We start from the raw sequence: 22908 nt of genomic DNA on the forward strand, positions 1-22908 counted from the left end.
TTGCACATATTATATTCTCCATTACAGTAATTTAATTTTCTCTATAAGGAGTGCCTTGGTCTTCTAATCCATTGCCTATTTGCCTTGCACTCCTTAAGTTGATTTTAATAACAATGGCTGTCTTGTTCAGAGCACGTCCAACTCGTCCTACCACTCTCAATTTTATCATCGTACTTGTGTTCATATTCGTATTTTCTCTCTTCAACATTTGCGGTATGATTCTTATTGCTTACTTTGAATTTTCATTTTTTTTTATTAATTGCTACGAATATCATGCATAAGTGTATCATGCCTATTCTAAGTAACATGATATAATTATTACATTGGTAAGAATGTAAATTAATTACTCATATATCATGAAACAGCAGTTGACGTGGTAAACCTGAACTATCTTAGATGTGGCATGACCTTTGTAAGTTGTAACTAACTTTTTAGTAAATTTTGATGAATTGATTGTAGATGCCGGAAGATCCCTAGAGAGATTTAAATTAATGACAGGATTGAAATTTTCATACTATCAAAATCCAGAGTCTGATACATTTGACCTACCAACACTTGATGCATATGATGATTCATGGTTAGCACCTTCACCCTTAGCTCCAACTCCCACAAACTTAATATCCAACCCACCAGACAACTCCCCTAGTCCAAGCCCATATGCAGCTCCTCCGATGTCGGGACCGCCTGTTAGCGAGGCCAGCCCAACTCCCGGCGGTCCGGTCGTGCTGCACCCTGGGCCTTCTCAGCTCTCATTACAGCCCGCTGGGCCTCCAAAACACGGTTGGGGCCAACCGGGCCATGAATACGCGGTTTGGTGTGTTGCTAGGCCCACAGTGCCTGAGACCATGCTCCAAAGGGCCATGGACTATGCTTGTGGAAATGGGGCTGATTGTGGGTCAGTTCAGCCCAATGGGCCTTGCTTTGTGCCCAACAATTTGGTGGCCCATGCTTCATATGCTTTTAATAGTTATTGGCAAAGGGTTAAGATTGCTGGTGGCACTTGTGATTTTGGTGGCACTGCTATGCTAATTACTGTTGATCCAAGTAAATATCTCAAATTCGTTCTTAAATTAAAATCATATTATACATGAAATTATAAATTTTATGTTTTGAGTTTTGATTTGTGAAATAATGTTCTTTGCAGGTTTTAATGCATGTCATTTCATATATAATTGATCGATAGTTGATGATAAGGTTCGATGACAAGGTCCGATACTTTCATATGTACTTAAGTATTTTTATTACAAAAGTATTTTCGTAGCACTTGAGTTTAGTTTTTGTGTGACGATATAAAGTATGTAAGCGTAATATAATTTACTGTTTTGTAACTTTACGGTCATCCAACTTTACGGTCATCCTTTTAGCGAGTGATAGTATTTGTACATGAGAAATACAATAATAGATTTAACGATACAAATTATATGAGTCAAATCAAATAAAATTATAGTTATTTGATTTCATGTCAGATGGAGTATATGTTTGGACTTCTCTTAATAACTTTGATCATAATATCAAATTATATTGTCGATTCTATATACGAGCGATAAGAAGGTAATAAGAGAGGTAGTAGGTTAAACAATTGACAAACCAATTGTTTTTATCGAGTTTTGCTAAGGAGACATTCACGACGAATCCACACACAAAAAAACAAGCCTACTTCGAGAATTATAGCTACAATTACAAATAGAAATAATAACACAGCATGGTATATATGGTCCAATAATTGATAATGGTGAATTTTTAATTTTAAGGACAAAAAAAAGTATATAAAATATAATCCTTGATTTAAGAAAATGGAGACAATCTAAATTACTATTCAACAATCAACACCACCTACCTAGAAGATGAGGCAAGGCACCAATTGTCAATAGAAAAGGGCAAACAAAATATTATCAAGGGTTTTGTCTTGTATCAATTTTACTTCAATTTTCAGAAAATTTATTAATATTGGCACATGCATATTCTATTAGGGAATAATCGATTGAACGACTTTTAAAATTAAGACGTGACCTTATCAAGTTGTCGAGTTTCATTTTCATATTTTCGTACCATTTACGATGAAATGGGTTGTTTTGTTCAATTATTATGGAGTATTGTTTAATTTTGTACTACTATAGTTATGACATTTAAAGAATATTGGATGTTTTGTAATCTATAAATGATGATACATACATGTTCTTCATTTTTAAATTTCTAAGGTTAAGAATTTAATAAAAGTTGACTACACAAAATAAAGTGTGAACTATTAAGAGAGTACGGTAGATGATGAGCTGAGCTGAGCTATATGGTGTTGCTCGACTAACGTATATCACTTACACTAAGCTAACATCCAAGCTAGAGTTGAGAATTTGGCTTTTTGAGCAAATTTTTGAAACCAATTGAGCTTAAAAATAGTTGTGTTTAGTTCATGAAAATCTAAAATTGAATTCTTTTCTAAAATACTAAATACTCTGTATAATAAAATCTAATTTCAAAATATTTATTTTCTTGAATTACATAGAATATCATAAAGCGTCAATTCACTATTTCACTATCAGATCTCTACTAATCATCAGGTAAATTGTCAATTCGCCAAGCATGTCTAGTATACAATGAACTATGTACATAAACCCTTGTCTAAATTCTCTTTGGCCGACAACCAAGCATGTCAAGTGTACAACTATACATGCAAAAACCCTTATCTGAATTCACTTATATTGTGAGATTATTAGTAATACTTCGTACAATATATTATGAACATATATGATCATATAAATAGCGATTTTCACTTTTTTTTAAGTACATGAGAGTGAGAAATAGATCAAGTGGTTAGAGTTTTCCTCTCAATTTCAACGGAAAATACACAAAATGACAAAGAAGAAGAGAAAAAAAGGGGATCCAACCTCCCCTTAGCTAACAACCACTAAAATTATAGGAAAGTCAAGTGACTATTATTTTGTTCAATTTGCATATTTGCATGGATATTTGTGTGCATTGGTGTTGCTTCACATGGCTTTAAGACTACAGTAATATGCTAAGTCACGGACTCTATTGTTCTTGTCTTTTAGATGCCATTAAAGGCACTACTTGCTAAAGTTCATATCTCAATTATTGAGAACATTTCACTAATTAAACTAGGGTGGCTAATGGAGCATATATATTTAGATATGTTTAGAGATTAGCCTTATGTCACAACTTTAGTTATTGGTGATATTAATGAGGGAAAACTTGTAAACAAATATTTTTAGAGATTTAAATATCCTCACATACACTATTCGTATGAGTTTATTAAAAGAGGCAATTAATATTAATAAGGGAAAATAAGTAAGAGTACAAAAACATTTTAAAGAATATAATTGTCCAAACATTATTAATAAAAGTTATCTCAAACTTTTATAAATTATTAAAGATAGGATCGTCGTAGACTCATAGGGAATTAGGGACTAGGGATATATTCTTTCCTTCTCAATTCATTTACCCCATTTTCCTTAAGATATTACGGTTCGTTTATGGTGTATAATTTACTTAGAGTATTTCTTTTTAATAAAGAATTATACTTGAATTAGATCATGTGCTAATCCACCCATTTTTCAATCTCTACATACATTCAATTTAATTTGTTATCTATATATAAATTGCAATGACTAGGGGACACGTAAATTGAGATGGATTGGGCATTTCTTTTGTCAAATAATACTTCGTATTAGGGCAGTTCATTGATCCAAGATCGAACCAGATCGAAAATTAGAATTTTAAGAACCGAAAACCGAACCGATTAAGCTAGGACCAAATCCGAACCAGACCGAAAGAATCGGTCCAAAATCCGGACCGGACCGCTTTGGACCGATTTAAGAATTTTTTTAAAAAAAAATTCTAATTTTTTTTTATGAAAAACTAAAAAAAGTAAAGGGAAATCTACAACTTTTTTTTTTTTTTTTGTATAATTAGTACAAAAAAGCTCATAAATTTAAAGTTTTCTAAGCTTATTAAGGATTATCTTAACCATTATCTAAGGTTTCGCGCATATTTCAATAAAAAAAATCGGTCCAAACTAACACCGGTTTTAATAGGGTTATGGACTGAACCGGACCGAAGACCGGGAAAATAAATTTCTAAACCCGAAGATTGGGAAAATAAATCCAGTCCCGGATCGGTCCGAGGTGATCCGGTCCATTTTTTCGGTCCGAACCGATTTATAAAAACCCCCACTCCGTACCAATTATTGGGTTAATTTTAAAATAGTAGTCTTGACTCTTGACTTGGTGAAACAAGAGTACCCCATTAGCAAAAAAATCCAAAAATTATCCAAGTTGTTGCCCGTCTTACTAATCCCTAGTCAATAAAATTGACAAAGCGTAATTAATCTCATATCAATGTATCATTGTTCCATATAAATCCAATGACGGCAAGAAAAGGGGCTCTCAAAAGAAAATTTACTTCTTCTAACTTTTTTTTTTTTTTTTTTTTTTTTTGCCAAGAGCAAATGTACATCACAGATAAAGCTAAGAAAACTATAACCATTTATCAAAACTAGGGCCAAATTTTAATTTGCTTTACACTAGCTAACGGATCCATTTTTACAGTGTTTGAATTGATATTATTAAAATCTCTATTTTTTTTCCCTTTAGAAAGTGTGAGATAATATTTGGACAACTATTATGTACCCTCTAAAATATTTATTTATAATTTACCCTTATTACTTATTAATTGTTTTTTTTAGGCTCCCTGCTGTTGATTTAGTTACTGTCAGAAGAGGTCCTGCTCTTAGCTTTGACGCTCAGTCTATGTTGTGTGCTCCTGAAGAATAGTATGTGGACATTTATCCCCTAAAAATATTTGTCTACATATTTTTTTCTCATTAATGTTTCCTCCATAAGACAAAATTAAAAGAGTTTTCCGCACATAACTAATATTAAGATAAGTAAAAAGTTTTCAAGGGATTTGTAAGAAAGTGAAATTAATTGGTTGGTACACATATGAGAGGTAAAAGCCGTAAATTTTTTCTAAAAAGTGTTATAAATAGAGCAAGTACTTGCATAGATCCAAAGGTACTTATAGTAAACCTCCTACGTATGGAGTTAAAACTTTTTATCTTATAAAATATCTACACACTTAATATAACTATAAAAATAATCGTAAAACAAGTTTGCAGAAGTAGTATATAAAATACTCGATAAACAAAAGTTACTGAATACAAACCAGTCTAATATCGTGAGATGGATGAAGTGTAGTTTTATTTATAGGATTAGTGTAAAGTTCAAATATTAGCAAATCTTTCAACTAACTTTTTTTAACTGCCCCTATTAAAAATTTCCTTATACTAGTATTATTTTCTTAGTATGTAGTAGTAATGATAGAAGTGTCGATGATAACTAAACAAAATATTACAAAGTACATCACACATGACACAATATCATTTTAACACACCATATCATCATTTTAAGCAAAAGATAGAAAGTTGGAGTAAACTAACGTTAAATTTCTCTTATTATTTCTGTAAATTGGTAACAAACTTTTGTACTTGTAGAGTTACAGCTATACCTCACTCCCTCATTCATTCATCTTGTGACTCAATTTCACGTTGGATTTTCCTATAAGAAGGCCACTCTTATTCTCACTCTTATCATTCATTGGTCATTCTAAGCTCTCCAATATGGGACCATATTCATTACTTACTCTTTTCCTTCTTTTTAATTTTGGTACATTTTTCACTACTTTAGCATGCCCTTATTGCCCATATCAACCACCTCCTAAGCCACCCAAGCCAGCTTGTCCCCCTCCTGAGCATCCACCACACTCGAAGCCGCCTCATTCGCCCTCCGGAAAGCCGCCGAGCTACCCTCATAAACCACCTCACCATGATCAACCCCATAAACCACCTCATTCTCCCTCCGGAAAGCCGCCGAGCTATCCTCACAAACCTCCTCATCATCAACCACCCCATAAACCACCTCATCATCCCTACAAACCACCTAAGCCGCCTTCCTCGAAACCACCTCACCATCCTTACAAACCACCTTACACACCTAAACCTCCTACAGGTTCACCTCCCAAGTCACCTCCTTACACTCCGAAACCACCTCATCATCATACCCCTAAACCTCCTGTTGTAACCCCACCTTACACTCCTAAACCACCTCACACCCCTAAACCTCCTGTTGTGACCCCACCTTACACACCTAAACCTCCGGTTAGCCCACCACATTACCCAAAACCACCCGTTGTAAGCCCTCCATACAGCCCACCTTACACTCCTAAACCCCCCACTGTGAGCCCACCATACACACCAAAACCAAGCCCACCATATAGCCCACCCTACACGCCTAAACCACCAAGTGTGAGCCCACCCTACACACCAAAACCACCAAGTGTGAGCCCACCTTACACACCTAAACCACCAAGTGTGAGCCCACCCTACACACCAAAACCGAGCCCACCATATAGCCCACCCTATACACCAAAACCGAGCCCACCATATAGCCCACCCTACACACCGAAACCACCAAGTGTGAGCCCACCATATAGCCCACCCTACACACCTAAACCACCTAGTGTGAGCCCACCTTACACACCTAAACCACCAAGTGTGAGCCCACCCTACACACCCAAACCACCAAGTGGTAGCCCACCATACACACCCAAACCACCAAGTGGTAGCCCACCTTACACACCAACACCACCAAGTGTGAGCCCACCATACACACCAACACCAACACCTCCAGTAGTAACCCCACCATACACACCAACACCACCAAGTGTAACCCCAAGTCCACCAACAACCCCGGTACCAACACCGGAAACACCATGCCCACCACCACAACCAGTCCCATCCCCACCACCGCCTTCGAAACAACCAACATGCTCCATAGACTCCCTAAAGCTGAACGCATGTGTTGACGTGCTAGGAGGACTAATACACATTGGCATAGGAAGTGGTGCTAAGGATGCATGTTGTCCCGTGTTAGGTGGTCTAGTTGGGTTAGATGCTGCTGTTTGTCTTTGCACCACAATTAGGGCTAAGCTTTTGAATATTAACGTTATTCTTCCTATTGCTCTTCAAGTATTGGTTGATTGTGGCAAGACTCCCCCTCCTGGATTCCAATGTCCTGCTTATTAGTTCTTTCTTTTTCTTTTTTTAATGTCTTTCTAAGTGATTAAAGTTTTGGTGAATAATAAACTTTATGTTATAGTTTACACTAGTACGTGTTATTATGAGCGGTTATTTGACAATCTGTATCTTTAATTATTTATGAGGTTTGACGAGTTACGTGTAGTATGCCAAAAGGATTGGATTTTATCTATGATCAGATTAGTTGATCATCATGATAATCGACATTTTGATACGAATTCAACAACATCACACATTTGATACATATTATATATAACATACAAGAATTTATGAAGTAAATTTTAAACATAAATCACCAATATGGTCAAATTCTTATGAATAATAAGGGCTTGTTTGGTTCGCCTTATTTTTGCTGGTCTGATCTGATCAGAATATCAAATTTGATCAAACTTTAACCTTGAATTTACGATAATCTATACGGAATAAATGTATGAAGTGAAGTATTGTTAAAAATTCGTAATAATGTAAATTCAAAAAAAATCGTAATAATGTGTATTTTTATTAATATGTAATTTTCACAATTTTTCATTATGAAATTAAAGATATTTAGCAATAAAAAACTGCACATAAAATGATGATCTGATCTGAACTTTTTTTTTTTTATTTGAACTTAATAAGTAGAAATAAGGTGAACTAAACAAGACTATAAGTGTGAGGGCTTTAAAAAAAATACTATAGGAAGGTATAATGTAGTACTTGTAGACTGGTAATATGGTACATAAGTAAAAGGATAATGGAACAAGTTTCATATATCGAGAAAGGTAAGGTAATACAAAAGTAAATGACTTTTGTATTGGTTAATTTGTATTATTATTCACGTGAGAGAATCTACAAATTAAATGTCAAGGGGTGTATGATTGAATTGCCAAGGCAATATTGTTATCCTTTTTCTAGCCTAGGGTTTTACTTTTTTTCTTTTGAGGTATGATTGATTGAGCATTTGAGCATGATAATTATGGTATTGTGGAGTTTTAAGAGCATCACATGATTGAAGTTTCTCTATATATCAATGCTCACTCGCTTTCTAATAATTACACCATAATATCGACATGTCATTGTTCCTCTTTCTTGTAGTTATTTACGAGTTTTGTATATATAACATTTTTTTAAATGCTTTTGTATATAATAAGTACTCCCTCCGTTTTTAAATACTTGCTCCATTATCCTTTGTATATAATAAGTACCCCCTCCGTTTTTAAATACTTGCTCCATTATCCTTTGTATATAATAAGTACTCAGTGGTTAAATTTAACATTTTTTTTATGTATATAATAAGTACTCCCTCCGTTAATATTTGTTACTCAGGTGGTTAAATTTAACATTTTTTTTATGTACATACATAATACATTAAAGAACATATTGTATGATGTAAAAAACATATAGTTCAAGGTCAAAAAACATAATGATCAAACTCAATAAACATATATGTTGCGTTCTTTAATGTCTATAATATTCTTTTTTTCGTCCATATTCTTTAAAATATGCATAATGTTCTTTTTTGATGCACCATACATCCAAGTGTACCGTAAAAATTTTAATGTTCATACACTTCAAAGTCAATATAACAAGTATGTTTAGTGTTTGTTATATATGGGCATATTATTATATTCAACCTATTACAACTATTAGAAAATTAGAAGTGAATTGAATTATCTAGTCATGTCCATGTGCGAGTAAATGCAACAAGTAACAACCGAAGAAAATTTTGGATACAAAAGGCGCACAAAAAGTGTCAAGAGGTAACTTTTGAGTAATGGAGTATGACCCTAATAAACAGCATCATTCAACAAGCCCAAAATATTAGGGACCAGTCCTTGTCCAAATAACTTGGGCCTCCCAGCACCATGCCATATATTTATCATTTTTATGGACCAAACTGCCTAGTCCGGTCCATTTTCATAAAAAAAAAAGCACTTTTTTTTTTTTTTTTTTTGACACACAAAAAAATAAAACAAAATAATAGCTCCTCGCATATAAAATATCAAGTATGTTGAAGATTGACCCGATTTGTAATACTTATGTCCAATCACAACTTGATTTGAGTGTATCTTGACCCTTGATTTTGTGAGAAATCGACTTCTTAGATCATTATTACATATATATTCATAACGGGGATTTTCATGGTTTTAGTATATGTTGAACTTTAAAGACATCCCTTGGAGCTATAGAATGAAAGAAGCTAAGACGGTTGTGTATTGTACATGATTTAATTTAGTCGGAGTTGTCTAGCTTACCTTTCACAAAACTATGTTCATGTAGATCATCCCATTTATGATTAAAAAAAAATAAGTACACTCCTGATTACCCAATCCCTATTCTTTAAACAACCCAATCATTTGATTCAAACATAACCTTATACGAGCTTGTCTCTACACGGCTAATACCTTGCACAAGGGCAAATTAGTAGTTTTTCATATGCATACTAACAACATAAAGTTAGTCTCACCACCGCATTACTTCAATAAAAAAAAAAATGTTAGGGCAGATTGGACTTAACTTCATTTTACAAGAATAACAATTAAATTGACATAAACTATATAGATTGTTTATGACATAGAGTCGCATATTCTAATTTATCAAATTAGACACCGAATTGTGCTAGGATTTCAAATCCTTACATCCTACAAGGATAAGGGTAAAAATTACCGTATTTTCGTTATTACAAAGTTACAGATCAACACATAAGTTTTTTTTTTTTTTTTAAGGAGTTACAAGGTCAAGTGATAAAATCCCAAAATTGAGAGAAAAGGCTTTAACCACTCAATTTAACCCTTACTCTCGCAGTCTCCCCAAACATAAGAAAATGAGAAAATATGGTTTAGACTTTAGAAGCTCGGACTAATCAAACCCAGGTCATTTGGGAGGTCAGACTAATCAAACCCATTCCTAAAAGTCCGTTGTAAGAAACACAAAACTAAACTAGGGTCCCAAAAAATTTCATTCTTCTTCGCACTTCACCTGTTCGACTTCTCTCACCTTTTTCTCTCCTTCCTTCGTAAGATCGCCGTCGATCTATCAAAAATGGTTAGAGGATCGCTCAAAAACCTCCTTTCTAAATCTCTCTCCTTCGCCGGAAAATGGCCGCAGCAGCAGCAGCAGCTCCGCCGTCTCAACATCCACGAGTATCAGGTATATCGCTTTGTTCGTCAATCATTTCTAATTTTTATTTGGATTTGTAATGATTTTAATCAGTGTTATTAGGTATTTGTTGATTTTAATTTTGTTTTGTTAATTCCATTTTTGTAATTTTCAAGAGTTTTCATATCTATTTTGGATGTATAAATGTAAGGAATTGAAGATATTAAATATATTGCGTAGTTGAATACAAGTTTGAATGTTGAATTTTGAGCTTGTGTACTTCAATGGATGATGTTGATTTGTATTTTGGGATGTTATGTTTATTTATTTTTGTAATTTGTAATACGAAGTATATGTTTGCAATTTTTAAGATTTTTCTATAACCTTTTGGATGGATTAATGGAAATGAAGTATAAAAATGTGGTTAGTTTCAGCAAATTGAGCGAAATAAGCTAGGGGAAAACCTAATTTAGTCGAACCGTGTGCTTTACTGGTGCTGAATGTGGGTAGATAACGATTTATGAACAACAATGATGATGATGATGATTTGTTCCCTTTGTGTGTTTGTGTACGTGCGCGATTGTGAATGCAGGGTGCTGAGCTCATGAGCAAGTATGGTGTCAATGTTCCTAAAGGAGTTGCCGTATCTTCTGTTGACGAAGTTCAAAAAGCCATCAAAGAATCTTTTGCAGGCCAGGATGAGGTAAGCTCTATGATTTTTATAGCCTTTTAGTCGAGAGTTGATTTCAGTATGCTTTGTGTTTGTCTGTTTGGATATGTTTATGCAATACGGAGTAGTACTTTGGTTTTGGGGGTGGAGGTTGCTATTGAGCTACTTGGGGATCCATCTATTTATGTTGTGTGCAAAGCTGAAGTTTTCAACCTCTTATCTTCGCTTTGAGTAGTGTCATTGTTTTAACAACATCAACATTATTCAACAGGCTTCTACTGTGGACAGGGTGAAGGGTGGTTATATTATTCAGTTTGTCCCTATTTTTTTGTATATGCCTCCACAACTCCACTTATATTTTGTGGTCACTTTCTTTTCCCTTTTCTTACATACCCTTCCTTGATCCCTAAGCTCATTCCGGATCATGACATAGATAGGCGCATGTTGTGTAGGTGGATTTGTAAAATAATAGATAATCTTGAAGCACATTACAATTACTTGTTTTTGCGATGTACATAGTATCTTGCAACGTTGCCATAATTTGGAGGCTGAGGAAGTTTAGGATGTTGAATTGTTACTTTGTTAGTTGATTGATTTCTATGTTAATTTTTCACGTCATTCTGGTTGTGAGGCCCTGATATAAATCATTCTATAATAAAATGGATTTCCTTTATTCTGGTGTAGGTGGTTGTTAAAAGTCAAATTCTTGCTGGTGGACGTGGATTAGGAACATTTAAAAATGGGTTAAAAGGTGGAGTTCACATTGTTAAGACAGATCAAGCTGCAGACATAGCTGGTACACACTAGCCCCCTTATTTTTCATTTACATGACCTATTACTTATTTGTGCTTTTGTCTTGTTAGTATGCATTTTGTTGTTTGTTGGAACATCTCCATTTTTGCATCTCATATGTTTCTTTATGTAAACACAGAAGAAGTGATTTACTTATGTGAAATTTATGTCAGTTGAATTCTACACTGCATCTATACCTTGATTATGGGTTTGGGATGATTTCATAGCATTGACCAGTCGTGTGATACTTTTTTATATAGTATATTAAAGCCTATCTATAGCTTATTAAAACATCTATAATTTGTCATGCTGGAGCATGGAGTCATTTTATTTATATATTTGAAGGAGCTACTTGAGTTCGATGCATGATTTTCATTTACTTAAGTTTGGCTGGAGTAGATAACATCCCTGTTTCTTATCTTTGGGAATCAAGATTATCTGTAGTTTTACTTATTGGATGGCTATATGGCATTTAATTTATCTTTTGAAAATCTGTGGAATTACTTATGCCTTTAATTTATCTTTTGATTCTTTTGATTTTAGATATTTTACATACGCTCTAATTATTTCCAGGAAAGATGCTTGGTCAGATATTGGTCACCAAACAAAGTGGGCCTCAGGGAAAACCTGTTAACAAGGTAAAGTTTTATCAACATCTTGGTCTCTAGAATGGGCTGAGGAGCTCTTGGATATATGAGAAGCTAATATGGTTGTTGAAATTTCATTTTAGTAAACTATCTCAGATTCTCAGACATTTAATTCTTTGATTTTTTATGCGCTCTTTTCCTGCTCCTGCCCCCTTCCTTCACCTATGTTTTCTGTCTTCTACATCTGATTTTCATTTTATGACTATGCACAATTTTGTTCGGTTATAACTATGTCATTTATTAACTTCTGCCAATCCCCTGTCCCTATATGTTTGCTTTAATTACCTTAATGGTCCGGTCCGTTCCTTTAAGGCTTTAAGTTTGCCCCATAACACAAATGGTTATATGTCTCACACCAACCACATTTGATCCCACAACTTTTCTCTCTCATCAACTCTTCCCAACCCAAAAAAAAAAAAAAAAAAAAAAAAAAAAAAAAAAAAAAAAAAAAAAAAATCTCCCCTATGGGGCAAAAATAAGGGACGGAGGGAGTAGTACATTGGTTGTCGATTTTATTATTCTCAGTTTTTGACAAGGACGTGCTTCTTTTATTTGTGCTATGGACTGATTGATAACTTTAAAACTTGAAGGCAATGCATTCTTTGTTGTTTTCTCTGTTTTTGCCTTACTTAGAGTGTGGCACATGCCGATGGCACTACACAAAATCTAGGCACATAATATATACTTATTTATGTTGATATATATAATATAGTAAGCTAGGGGATATATATATTAGCTGTGCTATGTTCTCGATTTATAGGTTAATGTTGTTACAGTGTTAGACTCTAAGCAAAGTAGAGTCACTAGAGTGCTTAAAAGATATGCGAGCTTCAGTATTATTTAATTTTCCAATGTATACTTGTCCTCCCAGGTGGTATAATATGTTTAAAATATGTCTATTTCATTGCATGTGAAGAGGGAGTAATTTTGTTTTCTTTGAACAATGATGGAGTCATGGAGTCAGTTCATATTTCTTGATCTCATAATTTACCTCCTGCATAAACAGCTTTATTTGTGTGAAAAGATGTCGCTGACTAATGAAGTGTACTTTGCCATCACGCTTGATCGTACTACTCTTGGTCCTGTATGTCCCTGAACTTTCTTCATTTCCTTAGAATATACAGTTATACACTGTTGCATAAAATGTCTTAAAGCACTTGTGTTATACTCGTATAATTTTAACTGGGATCCTCTTGATTATTTTTCCTTCTTGTGTTCCCTATTTGTAGCTTATAATTGCTTGCAGCAAAGGAGGAACAAGTATTGAAGACCTTGCTGAAAAGTATCCTGACATGATCATCAAGGTGCTGATACAATTGTTTTATTTTTATCCTTATATGGCTATCCTTGTGCCAAAATTTGTAATAATTTTGTAATTTTTCTGGTTAAGGTACCTATTGACGTTTTCAAAGGTATTACGGATGAAGATGCTGCTAAGGTTGTTGATGGTCTCGCTCTCAAGTCGGCTGATAAGCAGGCTTCCATTGAACAAGTGAAGAACTTATATAAGCTTTTCTGTGAATGTGATTGCACCATGCTGGAGGTATGCACAATTACATTTTGTATATAGCTGCTTGTAATTCTAAGGCTATATTCTTTACATGCTTATTCTCTTTCCTTGGACAGATCAATCCTCTTGCAGAAACTTCTGACAACCAATTGGTTGCTGCTGATGCTAAACTCAATTTTGATGACAATGCTGCATTTCGTCAGAAAGAGATATTTGCTCTACGCGACACATCACAAGAGGATCCTCGTGAGGTTTGTTTCAAGAATCATTAGCTATTATCTATTCAGCATAATTTATTGATTTATTCATTGTCCTTTCTGCACATGAAATGGCCTGTTAGAAGTTTCAAATTAACTGCTACAGTTGACTGTATCTCATAAATTTTTTATTTTGCTTAATATATAGTATTGAATTATTCCTTGGCTGTTTGTTGATGTACTTCCTTTTATGTTTATTCCAGTGTGCACTTGTATAGCAAGATCTTTCCAAATTGTTTCTATGCAGATTTGTGCTTTTTAGAAGTCGGCTACTTGCTTATGTGGGAACTGACTAAACTACTTCAGCAATTGTTTTATTGTTTATCTTTCTGAATTTACCTTATTGTAACTGCCCTTTAAAGATTTGGAATATGCTCATTTTCGAATGAAGTGTATCCATCAAGATTATAGTTATACACTGGATCTATAGATTGTGGGGGAAGCATGTATTTTTTAGGGTCATTGGTTTGCTACCTTTCATTATTTCTTGTGTGTCATGCTAGATTGCAGTTTTGTGCTTATTCATCCTAATGACACATTCCTTTTTCTGGATTATCTAATTTTGAGTGGGACGGGCAGCCTTTTATTTATTTATTACTACGTAGTAAATATGTTTTTACATTATGTTGTTCACTTGTCCTGTTTATTGCCACGCATCTACTAACTCTTCTCTTATATCTTTTGTTACTATGGGGAAACCAGTTAGTGTTTCTGTGTTATATGATGTCTGATTTGCTTAATTTTTTTATTTTTTAGGGGGCTTCTAACGGTATGACATAAATTCCCCACTTGTTTGGCAGGTTGCTGCTGCCAAAGCTGATTTGAACTATATTGGTCTGGATGGAGAGATTGGTTGCATGGTCAATGGAGCTGGGTTGGCTATGGCCACAATGGATATTATTAAGTTGCATGGAGGAACACCTGCCAACTTTTTAGATGTCGGTGGCAGTGCTTCTGAAAATCAGGTAAATGGTTTATTTGATATATAAAGAACCACAAAGGGCAGTGAAATAGATGAGATTCAATCTTAGGTCTTGGGGTACCATACTACCATTTATTTTTTGTGGGAGTAGGGTGGATAAATTGGTTTAGATGGCTGTCGTTGTTACTGCATGAACTCTTTGTCTAGTTATTAATTACTAATGTGTGGAACAGGTAGTTGAGGCATTTAAGATATTGACTTCTGATGAGAGAGTAAAGGCAATTATGGTGAACATTTTTGGAGGAATCATGAAGTGTGATGTTATAGCCAGTGGGATCGTAAATGCTGCAAAACAGGTAAAATTTCAAACAAAAAACCTTTTTATTTTTATATTTGATACGTGTGACACCATTTTGGAAGCTGTATTGATTCAAGAAATTTTGCCACCCTGATGTACTAATAATACCCGTGTGGCTGTGATCTGATCCCTATTCCCAAGTACTAGATGGGCTGTAGCCTGTAGAAGAGAGGTCTTGAAACTCACCACATAAACGATATATTAATCCTTTGTAGTTGGTGTAAAATTGAACCACATTAGGATGAAAGGAGAAATGCAGGTGGTTGACTTTGTGTATAGATTTAGATAGGTTTGTTTGTAATTAGCATGACTTCAAGATTTGACAGTTGGAACCCTTTTTAGTTTATGTAGTAGCCTTTTACAAGATGCTGAACCAGTTTGAGTTAAGTTTCCCCCCCCCCCCAACAGTGGTAGGATCTTTACCTGGCAGTTTTAGTTGTCTTGTCTTTGCCCGATGCAAATAGAATGTTACCCAAGAATTGGCCATATATGGCCTTTTGTAAGGCTGCTTCTTTTGAAGCTCTGATAATATACTACTTTATACTGAGCACTGGACAAGATTTTCCTGTTCCTGGTAGGATATGTCATTGTCTTATTCTGTAAATGCATTTTCATTTTCATCAAAATATCCATGATATATTTTCGGCAAATTATGAATTTTCTGATCTTTATTAGTGTTGGTGATCATGGACTAGAGCTGTTATACGTGTAATGTTAGGCGAAGGCTCAAAAAATGCTAAATTTTCTTGTTCAATGTATTGTTTCTCTACAAATAGGTTGCTATCTTGAAACATGCTTTTGAAGCTAACTTCATCTCATATTTGAATAGGTCTCGTTGAAGGTACCGTTGGTTGTTCGGCTTGAAGGGACAAATGTTGACCAGGGAAAGAGAATATTGAAGGTAAATTGATCTTGCTTTTTTAGATATATTTTCGTTTTTATTTTCTGAAACATTGAAGCAATTGGGGATTTGTATTCTTTTCGGGTGATCATGAATGAACTTTTATTTGCAGGAGAGTAATATGACCATCATTACAGCTGAAGACCTCGATGATGCAGCTGAAAAGGCTGTGAAAGCAGCTTCCAGTTGAGAGTTTTTCTTGATCTCCATAGTCTGACTTGGTTTCTACATGATTTCCAATAACTTTTTTTTGAATGTCAGCTCCAATTTTGGTGGAGAAAAATTGCATATAAATTGGCATTGGCACTTGTGAGGTATAAATTTGACAAGGAGAATCTCACAAGGATACGAGTTCTCTCAAATTTTTCTCGTGGTTGTGTTAGTAACAGGCAAATATCTGTATCTTTTTCAACCTTTTGTACCCCCCAGGCATCAACTTAATTGTAAAGATGAAACGAAGGGGTGTTTGCCCCGCCGACCAGGTGTTGTGAGTTTGATTCAGGACTCCATTGCATCTGAATAAATTGACATTTTAATGATTCAAGAAAGACATTCTTAGCAAATGGTGTAAAACTTTTACGGGGATTTGAGAGGAGTTTGCATATTTTAAGGAAAGAGTTCTTACGATGCCAGCGTATTGCTACTGCTTACTAATGCCCACAAGTAGTAAGTGAATGGTGAAGATATCCCAACCCCAGTTTCCTCGGTTCCTCGAAGGCATGGAACCATCGTGGGCTTCTTTTCCAAATCGTACCATGACTGTTCCTGTTCATGGGAGGATCTTTAATCCACCATGAAAGGCATGAACCATCTCAAATCTAACCGTTTAAGTAGTTATTTAAGCACAAAAAGCCTTCTTATCCAGATCTCTCTCTCTTCCACCACAACCACCAGCCCAGTCATAAATCAAACTTACCGCCTTATTTCTTCAGGGCCACTAGAGGTGCTGCCTCCTTTTCACTGTACTCCTTGGTGGCGCTTAGAAAATCCGGCTGCACTTTTCTGAAGACTTGGTATTTGTAAAACCTCATGTTGGTACAATTTTAATACCAAGTCTAAAAGTACCAATGGACGTTTGATATTGTCATTAGTGATGAGAGTAATTATAGGAGACTTCTCCATACTGTAATACATACATGCTTATACCAAGAGGAAAAAATAAACAAAATAGTTTATCACAGACCAGCAAAACCCAGATTGTGGGAGTAACCGAGTAATTCTAGAGATTTACAGAGATGTACGTTATTACACAGATAAAAAGTGCATATTACAGCAACAGAAGCCCTTAAAATCTTGTGGCTTGGCTGCTTATCCTTTCACCCAGTGTGGGGAAAATGCCAAAATCAGACTACATACAAAAGGAGAATAGAGAGAGAGGCCGAGAGGGGGTGGGGATTAGGGCGCAAAATTGCATGTTCAACCTTGAATCTAAAACCACTTAACTTTGATGATTAAATTATCCTAAGCAATAACAATTTCCCTTTTCATGTCAAGGACCCTACACAGATTTTTTTGCTTATTTTGCTATCCATCAAGAACAAAAAACATCTACCAGAGTCCGTATTTCATTCTGTGCAGCTTGATCTCGAAACTAAACACAAGGCATGCGATGCTCCAACGGCAACAGAAAGAACATTGTGGGGCCCCAAGCCATCATCTTCCATCAGAAAGTTCACTTCAACAGGAGATGGATTTATCTCAGGTAACCCAGGAACCCCTAATTGAGAATCCTTTGCGTTTCCCCACATGAACAGCTTCCCTGTCGCTGTTTGAAAACATCAATGTCAGTTTCAGTATCACCGAAGCAGAAAACATGAAAGCGAATGGGCGTCTTTCTCTGGCCTCTATAGCTGAACATTAAAAAAAATTATAAAGCGCAAACAGATGACTCAAAACTGGAGTCTCCAAATACACAACCCACCTTCCCTTGAAAAACTAAAATTAAATCCACCAAGCACATATAAAGTCACATTGACTCGCTGATCAATTCCTGATTGGGACATTTCCAGGATCTCCCCATCAAAGATAACAATTCTTAAAGAACTTAAAAGTTAAACCTAACTTCCCAAAGTGTTAAATTTGCTTATTATTTCTGGACAAAAGCAAGTATCAGAGGAATAGAGTTCCACCTCTCCAATACCGAGTTAAAACAGAGGGGCAAAAGGGTTTGAGAGTTATTTTAGTTACTTTGAAATGCTTGTCAGCAAGGAGCCAAGGAAAAATGCAACCGTCTTAAGCAGTATAAGCACAACAACAAAATTTAATTGTACAAAGTATTCAGCTCAGGCCCACTCTTTTGCAAGTTACAACCCCCCACTTATCTCCCTTTGTCCTTGACCCCTGATAATATAAAAAGGAAGCGTATGCAAGTTATTACCTGTTACAGCTGCTGAAGCCGAGCCTCCACAGGCAATTGAGATAACACACTCGTCAGCCAGAGCCTCGATCATTGTAGGCACCTTCTGATTTTGGATAGAAGCATGACCCAGCTGACCGTGTCCACCGTGTCCCCATGAAAGCACCTTACCACCCTCTGGGATCAAATACTACATGTATTTAGATACTATAAAACAATATTTAGAAAACAAAAAGAGAAAAATTAGAGCGACATTATAGCAGCGTAAGATTCTTGAACTAACCAGTCAGAGCAAGAGAATGATATCCACCACAAGCTATTTGAACTACACGCATGTCTTCAAGGCTAGAATTAAGTCTTGGTTTCCAACTACCCACTTTATCACCTGTTCCAAGCTCATAGTTGGAATTGGCTGCCAGAACAAAACAAAAACATGTAATCTAACGATATGACGTATAGTGGCAGGCTAGCAGCAGGATCATAAGTTCTGAGCACATTAGGATTGTACATCAATTATATCAATGAGTACAAACAGTGAGCATTCAGTAATTTGCAACAGCTAGAATATCTGAAAATCATTTAGGTTTCTTCTTTTTCCTTTCGCCCTAAAAGAGAAAACAAATGTCACATACCAAACTTATACGGAGTATTTTATATTGTTCCCTTTTTAAATATAAAAAGAACTTTAATATTCGACTACGTAGAGATTGGACTAATTTTCATGAAAAAAGCATGTAATACTACTGAGTACTTCACATTATAAACCCAGTAAGATGGAGAACATCAATACAAGCCAGTTGAATGGACAGGACAGCAAACTAGCAAATTGAACACTTCAAGAACAGGAAAGACAGTGGAATACAAAGCAGGCATATTAAAGTATCCTTAACCAATTAACAGATGTATCTATGTCCATTGTAGCAAATCCAATGGTGAGCGAGCAGATAATGAAATCAAGAATGGACAATGCTTTCACTTTGATGGGAAATCTATAATAGAATAGCTATCAATAGAAAAAAATTTGTGGATGTGTAGTGAATCATTAAAACTAGATCATAATAAAGAGTAATCTGAGTCCAAGATAATGTCATGTAACTTTCATCAGAAGTCATACAACTCTATATAACAGAATATGTAAATAACAATAGCCTGAAGTCATCTAGATGAGAAAAAAGAAATTACCTCCCCAACACCAAAGTTTCCCTTCTTCTGTCAGTGCCATTGTGAAAAAACCCCCACACACCACAGCAGCAGCAGGAACCGGCATTCCTTTTACTTTGCCTGGGACGCTAAGCCCACCTGTTTGGTCAGGGCCACGTCCAGGACCGCGACCTAATCTACCGTCTCCTTCTTCTCGACCCCAAGTGTATATCCCACCTGTAATGAAGAATGAACATCAAGAGAGCACGTAAAAACTAAATCACAACCATGCCCTCTTTGCAGCTAGAAGCAAAGAAAAGCAAATTCAGATTATTCACCATCTAAAGAGAATTATCAAGATAGACAAATAAAGTGCATCGCTGTTTTTACGTACAAGTGGCAAACCTTGAAAATATCAAATGGGTCACATGTCAAATTAAAGTTATCAAATCAAGAAAGGAGAATCTATTGCAATACCTTAAATAAGATCTTGTGGACAAGGTATCATGCAAAATACAACCTCATATAACACTCCACAAAACTCAAACAAACAAAATAAATAATAAATAATGAGAAGACAGAACACATACATAGAAAAGGAGAAAATACAGCATAGCCCCAATAGAGCAACACAAGGTAAATTTTCTGCAAGCAATCAACACACCTGATTCAGAGACAGCAGCAGTATGTGTTCCACTAGTCGATATATGTTTAATTTTTTCTGTCCAAGGACCTTCAACTAGCCTAGGAATCAATTCCCTTGTGAAAACGGAATGACCAAGAGCACCAAAACCACCATAGCCCCTGCAAACTTCATTATTCAAAGGTAAAACCATCAAGCTTTGCAGAAATTAAAACAAACTCATCAGAGTTTGTAGAATCAAAACCAATTAATCTATGAAACACACTCTCTTTGTCTAGTGATGATTTAGGCCTTTTAACCCACCTAGGACTTGATGAAGTCATATCCAACAATTCAACAAAGCAAAAGAGTATAATTTGGCTTCATATTACAGTGGACCAAATAAAACTTATCAGTAACTACATGCAATTCTTAGTGTGAAGTAGCAAATTATGGTGCATTTCAGATCAACATCGATTGGAATTTGTAAACAAACCTCACTATTATTGCATGATTAAAATGGCAAACATTTAACCCAAGTACCCAACCAATCCCATACACCGGGCCCAACTTAGGTAGAACTAATGAACTCAAGAGCCTACTAGAGAAGTAAAACAAACTATATTCATTTTGTTGAAGAACTCTCCTATAATTGATCTCATATTTGGAAAAAAAAAAGTCCTCTAAACTCTAAAGTTGTCTGAACTACACCATCTATTGATGCGTGGCGAACTGGCACCAATTGATCCATCCAGATGATCTCAAAGATGTACAATTTATGCAAATCAAGTGAACATTTTGTAATAGAACTGAATATATAATTGAAAAAACTGTTGACATAACTAAAATTCTCTTTTTTCCTAGAACTGTTAGCCAACACAATCGCACAATCTTGATTTATTTTTGCATGTTAATCTCATGATCAACTGAACATTTCCCTGGTAACCATCACACAAACATCCAACATCATGAATTATAATCTTCACCCCATAATCCTACACTAATACTAATACTAATACTTCATGGCTTCATGCAATTATCTTTTGTCCACTCTCCATATAGAATTTCATCAAACTAATCAACTCAATAAACCATTATATAAATCCAACACAAACTTCACTAGTTAGCTAATCATGATACAAGTAACAACAACAGTTCCAATTACTCTCAATTCTCTAACAACAACAATTCCAAGAACTTTCAGAGACGGAAACTACCAAAACTAACCACAAAACAAACAACAATCAAGATAGAAAGAAAGAAAACTGACCAAGTAAAGATTTGTCCAAGAGAAGTGAGAGCAACAGAGTGAAGCCCACCAAGAGCCAAACCCTTAACACCACTCAAATGAGGATTCAAAGTAGGAACAAACACAGAATCTTCATGACCTAACCCTAATCTACCACCATCACCTTTACCCCAAACCCAGAACTGCCCATCAATCAACACCGCAGAATGAAACAACCCACATGAAATTCCGACCTCAACCCCCGATTTTTCCGGCAATGGAGGAGAGAGAGACCCAGGAGATAGAGGGAGACGAAACGAAGGAGGGACAATGAGGGAAGCAACTGGGGTTGGGTAAATGCGAGTTTGCTCGGTTCCACTGCCGAGTTGACCTGATGAACCTCGACCCCATGAGAGGAGTTGCAGGGAAACGGCGTCGTTCGAGGGGTTGGTGGGTTTGTATAGAAGAGGAGGTTTCTTGGTGGTGGTTGGGGTGGTGGTGGGTTTTGGAGTGGTGGAGGATTTGAAGGTGAAGAAGGTTCGAGCATTGGTTATGCGGCGGTAGATGGTGCTGGAGATTGTCATTTGATTTGGGTTTAGGTGAAGTGACTAGTGAGTGAGTCTAGTGATTAGTGAGTGGGTTTTAGAAGTTTGATGACCCAATTCACCCTTTGGACTAATTTGGATTTGGGGCTTAATTTTTGTCGATTTAATTCTCGTTTTCTTTCAATTGTTATTTTGAAATATTAAACATACACCAAGAATCAATGAGATCATAATGCTTTGTTTGTTTATTTATTATCGCAAAAAAAAAAAAAAAAAAAAAAAAAAAAGGATTGCATTTGTTTAGAGAAATGAAACTTTATATTTCAAAAAAAAAAAAAAAAAAAAAAAAAAGAGAAATGAAACTTTATACCTTAGGGTTCGTTTGGCATTGTTGTGGCTTTCTGTTTTTTGATTTTTTAAAAGTATATGATATAATCCCTATAATGAATCAAAAAATATTTAAACTTATTAAAATCACGATAATTTTAAAAACTGACAACAGAAAAGTGGAAACATCTTTTTCTTGTTTCCTGTTTTTGGTTTTCAAAAAAATAAGAAACTGAAAACCAAAAATGATGCCAAACAAGCCCTTAATAATGAATACATATAGTCAAATACACTCAATTAAATTCACGGAAAATAATCTTTCAAAATAAGGTTGAGGGTTTATCCTCGTTATTTCATTAGTGACAATTTGAGTGTTTGAGAGTGGACTCATGCTCTCTAATTACAACAAAAATAATGCAATGGGAGTGAAGATACCTCAAATGGTTA

General features: G+C 35.3%; 4 protein-coding genes across 4 annotated transcripts; 3 read left to right on the forward strand and 1 right to left on the reverse strand.

The window, feature by feature from the left end:
* Positions 1-1422, forward strand: LOC145625255 (uncharacterized). The gene is made up of 3 exons (XM_081678321.1): positions 1-213; positions 460-1044; positions 1145-1422. The coding sequence occupies exons 1-3, from the start codon at positions 114-116 to the stop codon at positions 1174-1176; spliced, it is 717 nt and encodes a 238-aa protein (XP_081534447.1). The 5' UTR covers positions 1-113; the 3' UTR covers positions 1177-1422.
* A 4197-nt stretch (positions 1423-5619) lies between these two features.
* Positions 5620-7173, forward strand: LOC145561834 (uncharacterized). The gene has a single exon (XM_081621956.1). The coding sequence runs from the start codon at positions 5633-5635 to the stop codon at positions 7094-7096; it is 1464 nt and encodes a 487-aa protein (XP_081478082.1). The 5' UTR covers positions 5620-5632; the 3' UTR covers positions 7097-7173.
* A 2828-nt stretch (positions 7174-10001) lies between these two features.
* LOC145561853 (succinate--CoA ligase [ADP-forming] subunit beta, mitochondrial) lies at positions 10002-16806 on the forward strand. Its single transcript, XM_081621972.1, has 12 exons — positions 10002-10237; positions 10779-10889; positions 11541-11652; positions 12222-12286; positions 13302-13379; positions 13525-13599; positions 13686-13838; positions 13922-14056; positions 14863-15027; positions 15218-15340; positions 16172-16243; positions 16356-16806. Exons 1-12 carry the CDS (start codon positions 10130-10132, stop codon positions 16431-16433), a joined length of 1275 nt encoding a protein of 424 aa, XP_081478098.1. The 5' UTR covers positions 10002-10129; the 3' UTR covers positions 16434-16806.
* Positions 16807-17383: 577 nt separating this feature from the next.
* LOC145561843 (RCC1 domain-containing protein RUG3, mitochondrial-like) lies at positions 17384-22187 on the reverse strand. Its single transcript, XM_081621965.1, has 6 exons — positions 21632-22187; positions 20404-20543; positions 19782-19976; positions 18883-19011; positions 18621-18776; positions 17384-18008 (listed from the first exon to the last, which is right to left on the reverse strand). Exons 1-6 carry the CDS (start codon positions 22171-22173, stop codon positions 17809-17811), a joined length of 1362 nt encoding a protein of 453 aa, XP_081478091.1. The 5' UTR covers positions 22174-22187; the 3' UTR covers positions 17384-17808.
* Between the last annotated feature and the right edge of the window lie 721 nt (positions 22188-22908).

Source organism: Chenopodium album, chromosome 1 (assembly GCF_948465745.1).
Source record: "Chenopodium album chromosome 1, dcCheAlbu1.1, whole genome shotgun sequence".
Lineage (NCBI taxonomy): Eukaryota > Viridiplantae > Streptophyta > Magnoliopsida > Caryophyllales > Amaranthaceae > Chenopodium > Chenopodium album.

What these genes read in the sequence shown, in the direction of transcription:
- LOC145625255 (XM_081678321.1), top strand. Translation starts at nt 114, where the DNA reads ATGGCTGTCTTGTTCAGAGCACGTCCAACTCGTCCTACCACTCTCAAT. An exon ending in TTCTCTCTTCAACATTTGCG is followed by an intron (nt 214 to 459) that starts GTATGATTCTTA and finishes AATTGATTGTAG; the next exon opens with ATGCCGGAAGATCCCTAGAG. An exon ending in GCTAATTACTGTTGATCCAA is followed by an intron (nt 1,045 to 1,144) that starts GTAAATATCTCA and finishes TGTTCTTTGCAG; the next exon opens with GTTTTAATGCATGTCATTTC.
- LOC145561834 (XM_081621956.1), top strand. Translation starts at nt 5,633, where the DNA reads ATGGGACCATATTCATTACTTACTCTTTTCCTTCTTTTTAATTTTGGT.
- LOC145561853 (XM_081621972.1), top strand. Translation starts at nt 10,130, where the DNA reads ATGGTTAGAGGATCGCTCAAAAACCTCCTTTCTAAATCTCTCTCCTTC. An exon ending in AGGGAAAACCTGTTAACAAG is followed by an intron (nt 12,287 to 13,301) that starts GTAAAGTTTTAT and finishes CTGCATAAACAG; the next exon opens with CTTTATTTGTGTGAAAAGAT. An exon ending in GTGATTGCACCATGCTGGAG is followed by an intron (nt 13,839 to 13,921) that starts GTATGCACAATT and finishes TTCCTTGGACAG; the next exon opens with ATCAATCCTCTTGCAGAAAC.
- LOC145561843 (XM_081621965.1), bottom strand. Translation starts at nt 22,173, where the DNA reads ATGACAATCTCCAGCACCATCTACCGCCGCATAACCAATGCTCGAACC. An exon ending in GAAACTTTGGTGTTGGGGAG is followed by an intron (nt 19,012 to 19,781) that starts GTAATTTCTTTT and finishes TTGTTCTGGCAG; the next exon opens with CCAATTCCAACTATGAGCTT. An exon ending in TCATTCTCTTGCTCTGACTG is followed by an intron (nt 18,777 to 18,882) that starts GTTAGTTCAAGA and finishes ATTTGATCCCAG; the next exon opens with AGGGTGGTAAGGTGCTTTCA.